Source organism: Nicotiana tomentosiformis, chromosome 8 (genome assembly GCF_000390325.3).
Source record: "Nicotiana tomentosiformis chromosome 8, ASM39032v3, whole genome shotgun sequence".
Lineage (NCBI taxonomy): Eukaryota > Viridiplantae > Streptophyta > Magnoliopsida > Solanales > Solanaceae > Nicotiana > Nicotiana tomentosiformis.
Genome location: NC_090819.1, coordinates 79,816,302 through 79,824,316, shown reverse-complemented (window position 1 = coordinate 79,824,316; position 8,015 = coordinate 79,816,302). Strand labels below are relative to the sequence as shown.

The 8,015-nt window shown below is 41.2% G+C and overlaps 1 protein-coding gene across 1 annotated transcript; it reads right to left on the bottom strand.

Annotated features, from left to right (window-relative positions):
- Positions 1-233: 233 nt before the first annotated feature.
- On the bottom strand, positions 234-1,387 carry LOC138897721 (uncharacterized). The gene is made up of 2 exons (XM_070183728.1): positions 1,294-1,387; positions 234-664 (listed from the first exon to the last, which is right to left on the bottom strand). The coding sequence occupies exons 1-2, from the start codon at positions 1,385-1,387 to the stop codon at positions 234-236; spliced, it is 525 nt and encodes a 174-aa protein (XP_070039829.1).
- Positions 1,388-8,015: the final 6,628 nt, after the last annotated feature.

The following is an 8,015-nucleotide window of genomic DNA, read 5'->3' as shown; positions in this document are numbered from 1 at the left end:
CACAAGGAACTCATAGTGACTATACCGAGTCTTAAAGGCAGTCTTCAAAATATCCGGATCCCGAATCTTCAACTAATGATAACCTGACTGTAAATCGATCGTTGAGAACAATCTGGCACCTTGTAGCTAATAAAACAAGTCATCAATGCGTGGAAATGGATATATGTTCTTCACTATAACCTTGTTCAACTGCTGGTAATCAATACACATGCGCATATAACCATCCTTCTTCTTCAAAAAAGACCGGAGCGCCCCAACAACTTCTTTAACTCCTTCAACTTCACTAGGGCCATACGATATGGTGGAATAGAAATGGGCTGAGTGTCTGGCAACAAGTCAATACCAAAATTAATATCCCTATCGGGCAGCATGCTCAAAATATCTGCAGGAAATACATCTAGGAAGTCTCTCACTACCGGAACTGACTCAACGGTAGGGGTATCCATACTGACATCCCTCACAAAGGCTAGATAAGCATCACACCCCTTCTCAACCATCCCCTGAGCCTTTATAAATGACACAGCCCTGCTAGGAAAATAATCCAAAGCACCCCTCCACTCTAACCGTGGCAAACCTAGCATAGCCAATGTCACAGTCTTGGCGTGACAATGCAGAATAGCATGATAGGGCGACAACCAGTCCATTCCCAAGATAACATCAAAGTCTACAGTAACAATAGATTAACTCTGGTCTCAAACCCACCAATAACAACTAAACATGGCCGATACACACAGTCTACCATAATAGAATCTCCCATAGGCGTGGACACATAAATAGGAGAACTAAAGGAATCACGAGATATATCCAAATACATAGAAAAGTAAGATGACACATATGAATAAGTGGATCCCATAGCAAATAAGACTAATGCATCTCTATGGCAAACCGGAACCATACCTGTAATGACTACATTAGAAACAATAGCCACCGTCCTACCTGAAACAACATAGGGATTGGCCTCCCCCTATGGGGAGACCTCTACCCACCCATCCCTGACCCCTAGTTGGTTGTGCACGTGGAGTTGCAACTGGGGCAGCAACCATGTCCTAAGAAGTCTGTGGACCTGACTGAGTCCGTAGAGCCTGAGTAGTCTGTGGAGGTGTACCCCTCCTGAGTCTGGGGTAGTCTCTAACTATGTTATGGGTATTACCACACTCAAAGCAAGCTCTCGGTTGGCGTGGCGGTTGGGACTGGCTCAGTCCTATTTGGCTGGACTGACCGCTGAAGGCACCCCGTGGAGGAGGCGCTTTAGAAAGTGGCTGAGCAAAGTGGGAAACCTGAGATAGCCTCTACCATGGAGGGCTGTAGCTGCAGCATGGCCACTACTAAATCCTCCCGTACCTTGAGGCTTCTTGGCCTCCCCGTCCTCTCTTGCACGTCCCCGCATTCCCTCGAACCTCTGTGCAATATCCACTACCTACTGATATGGGGTATCTGTCTCCAACTCTCGAGCCATGTTTAATCTAATACCATAGTTGAGCCCTCGATAAATCGATGGACTCGCTCTCTAACTATAGAAACCAAGGCAGGTGCATGTCTGGACAAGTCACTGAATCAGACAGCATACTCTAACACTGTCATAGTACCCTGGCGCAGCTGCTCAAACTCCGCGTACCATGCATCCCAAAGGGTCTGAGGAACAAACTCTCTCAAGAATAAATCTAAAAACTGAGTCCATGTAAGTGAAGTTGCATCAGCTGGGCTACCTTCCTCGTAAACCCACCACCACTGATACGCTGCCCCAGACAACTGGAATGTAGTAAAAGCAACCCCACTCATCTCCACAATACCCATGGTGCAGAGAATACGGTGGCACTCCTCTAGAAAACCATGTGCATCCTTTAAAGCCAAACAATTGAAAGTAGGAGGGTGATACTTCTTGAATCTCTGAAGTCTAAGCTGCTCCTTCTCAGATGTTGTTGCCCTAACCGCAGGCTGAACCGGAACAACAAGCTGTATTGGTATAACCTTAGGAACCTGATCAACATGGACACATTTCTCTAGTGTACGGGCCGCGGGAGTCTGAACTCCTCCTCCGGCCTGAGATGTGGCTGATGCAATTGGAATCAACCCCGCCTGAGCTAGAGTACCAAACATGCTCAAAAACTGTGCGAGGGTCTCCTGAAGTGCTGGGGTAGCAACAGGTACCTCGGGTACCTGTCCCCCAACTGGAGCTACTGGTGGCTCCTCTGTCGCAGCTCAGGAAGGCGCTCTGGCTGCACCACATGCCCCTCATTGACCTCTGCCCCGGCCCCGACCTCTCGCGGCTCTAGCAGGGGCACGAGTGTCTGATCGTCGAATCCAGCGGTGCATGTCCTCACCATCTATGAAAGAATAGAAATTCAAAGATTCAATATTTGAAATCAACCAATTCGCACGATAAGAAATCAAAGAAGTGAAGTTTTCCTAACAGTTTCGTAGCCTCTCAAAGATAAGTACATATGTCCCCGTACCGATCAGTAAGACTCTACTAAACCTACTTATGACTCGTAAAACCTATGAACCTAGAGCTCTGATACCAACTTGTCACGACCCCAATTTCCCTCCGTAGGATGTCGTGATAGCACCTAGTCTTTACGACTAGGTAAGCCTAACATATGATAAAAACTTTACAGATATAATTAATAAATACTAAAACTAGTTTGATAAACTCATATAAACTTCCAAAAACAGAATCTCAACAATACACTCCCCAAGACCGGTGCAACTGAGTCCTAAGATCTACAGAGTAAGCTAAGTGTCTACTATATCACTGCCTGAATGAAAAATATACCACAGGAGTAAAGGTAAAGGAAGGTGACTCCGAGGCCTGTGGACGTGGAGCAGGGATACCTTGAAGTCTCCCAAAACAACAACTCCAATCAACGTTAGCGTCCGGCACGGGCAGACGTACCTGGATCTGCATAAAGGATGTGCAGAAGCGTAGTATGAGTACACCACAACGGTACCCGGTAAGTATCAAGCCTAACCTCGGTAGAGTAGTGACGAGGTAAGGTCAAGACACCTACTAGGATATAAATAAACAGTATGAAAAAGTAAGAACGAATAATAATGAAAAGCGGAGAAATAACTGATACAGAACAAGTTAATAGTATGAAATAATACCGAAGCTTTAAGCATGAAAATAACATAAAGGGGCGAACTAAAGAGAACCATAATGATCATATACAGACAACAACTACTAGAACAAGGAAGAACAAAACAACAAGAAATGTTCCCACCAAAACTCTTTGCAACATGAGGTAAACAACAAGAATCACAATGTGGTACCGCCTCGTGTACAATAAGAATCACAACCGAGGTACCGCCCCGTATTCACATTTCTCAAATTCCAATCACAATCTTTCCTTATATCACCGCACGAGCCTTACATTTAAATAAGTTTTGAAAACAGTTTTCCCGAAATAGCTATATGCACTTTAGCCCACTTTATGACATTGTGTGGCTTCATGTAGTTCCCCTACAAGAAACATGCACATAAGTTCCACCTTATACTGCCGTATGCACATTAACTCCAAACCTTATACCGTTGCATGCGCGTCAATATCACATCACAATAACAACTCGCACCACAAGTGCCCATATGTCACAACTTGTCAACAATCAACAATATCAATATTTCCCAACAATAGCCCATGGCTCCACCATAACGTGCACCAGAATATCAACAACAACAATGAATGTAAAATGCTCAACAAGAAGGATGTCTCAACAATAAACAATTTTGCCTCAACGTTATAACGACTTTCACAACTTCAACACCAATAACTCAAAAACGAGAGAGATAATGTATAACCACGATATTAGATAAGAATAACTCATAATAGAAGAGATAATATGTAACAATAACTTCAAATAATGATAATCAACAATGAAAGAGATAACATGAACAATAACTTCAAATAATGATAATCAACAATGAAAAAGATAACATGAACAATAACTTCAAATAATGATAATCAACAATGAAGAGGTAGTATGTAACAATAAAAGAGGCAACAAGTTCAACTACATCAGGAGAGCAATTTATCAATTAGAATGTAGAACAAGTGTTAACAAAATCATTTAAGGCATGTAAGGATAGACTAACACAAGTAAGAATAGATTGACTATGAGAATTTAGAACATGATAAGACAATTATATTAATGCATGGAATGAGTCTAAGTAGCCTAAACCGGTCAAATACCACGTACAACTCGTGTACCCACTCGTCACCTTTGCGTACACGACTTTCACATAGCACAAATGAATCAATTATCAATACCAATCCTAAGGGGTAGTTCCCCCCCTCCCTCCCCCCATAAAGTTAGGCAAGATACTTACCTCAACTAGGCCAATTCAAATATCGAAATAGCTTTTTCCCTAAAATTCTTCTCCGCTCGACTCAAATCTAACCAAAATTGACTTAATATCATCAAACAATGCAATTACACTAGATAAAGCTATGATCTTTATACTTTTCCCAAAAAATTCAACAAATACCAACGCGGGGCCCGCCCGATAAAAACCCAAGTCAAATGGTAGATTCCAACTACCCATGACCCCACGAGTTCATATATATGATTAGTTTCAAAATTCGAGTCCAAATTGACTCTCAAAACTCAAATTCTTATTTTTCAAAAAACATAACAAAGTTTCACAAATTTTCACTTTGATTCAGATGGTTTTGGTGTTAATATCTAAGATATATTGATGGAATATGATTAGAATTAGATTAGAATCACTTACCCAAAGTTTGCAGGTGAAAATCTCCCCTCTGAATCGCCTCCTACAGAGTTTAGAGTTCAAAAATGAGAGAATGTTTTGAAAAATCACTTCTCCTAGCCCTTTGTACCAGCTGCAGTTGTCGCATTTACAACACAGGGTTCGCATTGCGAACCCTCCCAGTTGTGTAGCAGGGCTCGCATTAGCGAACACTGACCGCCTCCTTCATTATCGCAATTTCGACAAGAGGCTTCACAATTGCGAAGTTGTGAACCTCGCAAAAACGAACAAATGTTCGCAAATGCGAAGGGGCAGTCGCAACTAAGACATCTTAGCCCCCACTGTCACCTTCGCAATTGAGTGCTGGTGCTCGCAATTGTGATACTTGATCACCAACAGCGCCAACAGTTCATTTTCAATGCAAATCATTCAGAAATATGTCCGAAACTCATCCGAGCCCTTGAGGATCCAAATCAAATATCCACACAAGTTTAAAAATATCATACGAACTCCTTCGCACGATCAACACACAAAAATAACATCAAAAACTATGAATTGAACACTAAAACGCTTGAATTTCAAAATAAATTTCAAGAACTTCTAGAATTACAACTAAATGTCCGAATCCTATCAAATCAACTCCAAATGATATCAAATTTTGCATTCAAGTTCTAAATAGCATAACGGACCTATTTCAAGTTCCAAAATCAAATTCCGAACTCGGTAGCTAAAATTCAACCTACGGTCAAACTTTCCAACTCTAGATTGCCAAATTTTGGCAAAACAACATAAATCTACCTGCGGACTTCCCCAATCAATTCTGGGCATATGCCCATGTCTGAAATCACAATAAGAAGCTTTGAAGCCATCAAAACACAGTTTCGGTTTTGTTTTCACTTAGGCTTCTGAGCCAAGAATTAAATGGTCCAAATCAACCCGAAAGCTTCCCGGAAAAAAACTAACAAACCCCGCAAGTTATAAAACCATAAACACACATGTGCAAAGAATAAAAAAGGGGTAACGGGGCACAATTATACAAAATAGTTCCCACATCTAACCACTTGATCACCTAATTCTGACCACATCTGTCTTATTTGGATTCAGCCTTATTTGATGTTTTCTTGAAGGTTTGTGCCCATCTTCAAGTAGAATCTTATGTATACAAAAGGTTGGGGTGATATACTTATGTCTGTAATGTTGCAACTAATTGCAGGCTTGCACTCTTCAGAACCTGCAAAAGTTGTTCTACCTGAACATCTAACAAGCCAAATGAGATAATAACAGGTAAAGTCGAGTTACGCCTCAAGAAAGTATACGTGAAGTGAGTTGAGAGCGTTTTCAACTCCAACTATGGTGGCTCTTCAATGGATGCTTAGTTGGTTGGGTTGTATCTCTCTTCTAAGTGCAAAGGCTCGAATTTGAGCTCTCTTTTTCAGTACCCTTGGTCTTTAAGAGCCAAAACCCACTTCGCCAAGTCCTCACCATCAACCTCTTCCAAATTCATGAACTGTTAGAGGGTCTTTTGGCATGAAGTGTCTCATCTTCCTCCTCCATGATCACATCCATTGCCTTCTTTAGAGAGCAATTGGCAAACTCACAAGGTCACCTCATGGACTTTTTTACATTAAATATTATCTCTTCATTATTAATTCTCATATTTATCCCCCGAGTTTCACAATCAATTAGAGCTCTTCTTGTTACCAACAACATTTTTCCAAAATTATGGGAATCTTTTCATCAACTTGACAATCTAGAATGACAAAGACTGCATGAAATACAAATCTCCCCACCTGCACCAGTACATCATCAATATACCTGAAGGCCTCTTTACCATTTCGTCAGCCGGCTTGAGTAGCATAGATGTGGGCTTTGCTCTTCCAAGCCTACCTTTTTATAGATAGAAAAAGGGCATCTAAGTATGCTCTCCCCTAAGTTACATAGCACTTTGGTAAATGCATAGTTGCCTATGGTGCACGAAATTGTGAAACTTTCAGGGTCGGACAACTTCTCATATGCAGGTCTTGTAACCACCGCACTACCAAGTTGAGTGAATGTCACAATGGCCAGGTCTTGAAAGTCGAACTTATGAGACATCAAGTCTATCTTCATTTTAGCATATCCTGTAATATCTCTCAATACATCTATCAGTGGGATATTTATGAAATCTGCTTTAATATCTCAATGAACTTTTTATACTGGTCATCCCTATGAGATTTAGCCAACCTCTGTGGGAAGGGTGTTGGAGGTTGCTTCTTTCTTGTAACTTGAGTCGGTTCCTGCTCAAGCACTTTTCTGATACCTTCTCTTGCACTTGCTCAATTTCCTTTGCAACCTCCTTTTATTTGCTTGCTTCCTCTTGAGCATGTTGCATAGTTACCTTAGTTAAATCAGTTGACTCATCCCCCACAAGCAGTACTGACACAAGTATTGTAGTTGGTCTGCTTGTTTGAGCTACTTCTTACTCTAGATCAAGATCTCGACCATTTCTTAGACTCATAGCCATCAACAGATTCGGGCCCTGCTCTTTCGGATTGATGCTTGTGTCCACAAGTAACATCCCTTAAGACAATTATGAGGAGCCATGGCTATCTGCCTCAATTGAACTTCAATGTCCTTAATAGTTGTGTCATGCGCAACTACCTTCTTTTGTAATTTTTCATTAGCCCCAATTATTTGTTGCAGCATACCCGTTATTTCTAACAACTCGTCATCCTACTTGGCTACCTGTTATTGTTGAGGTTGTTGACAGATTAGCTGTTGATTCTGCTGATTGTATCTCGGTTGCCTTTTGAGAAGGCAAAACTTGACCCAGTTGTTGCATAGCTCCATGAATATGATTGTATTTCTGCTGTGTTGGCCTGTGTTGCTGATTTTGCTGTCCCTAGTTTTGAGCACCATGTCTTTGGCCCCAAACGTTGCTCACATAATTCACATTTTCTAGGTAGTTCTGGCTATCACTTTCACCGCTCTAAGAAAAGACATATGGTTAGTTAATGCATGGTGCGCATAATCCTCAATTAATCGTGTGTCACGGCTCAATTCCCACCATAGGTCGTAATGGCACCCAATGCTATTGTTAGGCAAGCCAACGGTAAACCTCCAACATAATCATCTGTCCTTAACGCTTTTAAAATCAAGAATTTCACCAATAAAGTGGAACTAAGTTTAGAAATCATGGTAAAAATACTCTATTTCTTACTAAGTCACGAAGTATGAACAAAACATAAGGCGTAATAATATAAATATTAGGTACAACTACGAAAATCTACTATAGATTTCCAAAATCCGGTGTCACAAGTGCATGAGAATC

Coding starts and splice junctions, on each gene's coding strand:
- LOC138897721 (XM_070183728.1), bottom strand. CDS start 1,387: ATGCGGGGACGTGCAAGAGAGGACGGGGAGGCCAAGAAGCCTCAAGGT. Junction 665..1,293: donor TGCAGCTACAGCCCTCCATG/GTAGAGGCTATC, acceptor TTGTTACTGTAG/ACTTTGATGTTATCTTGGGA.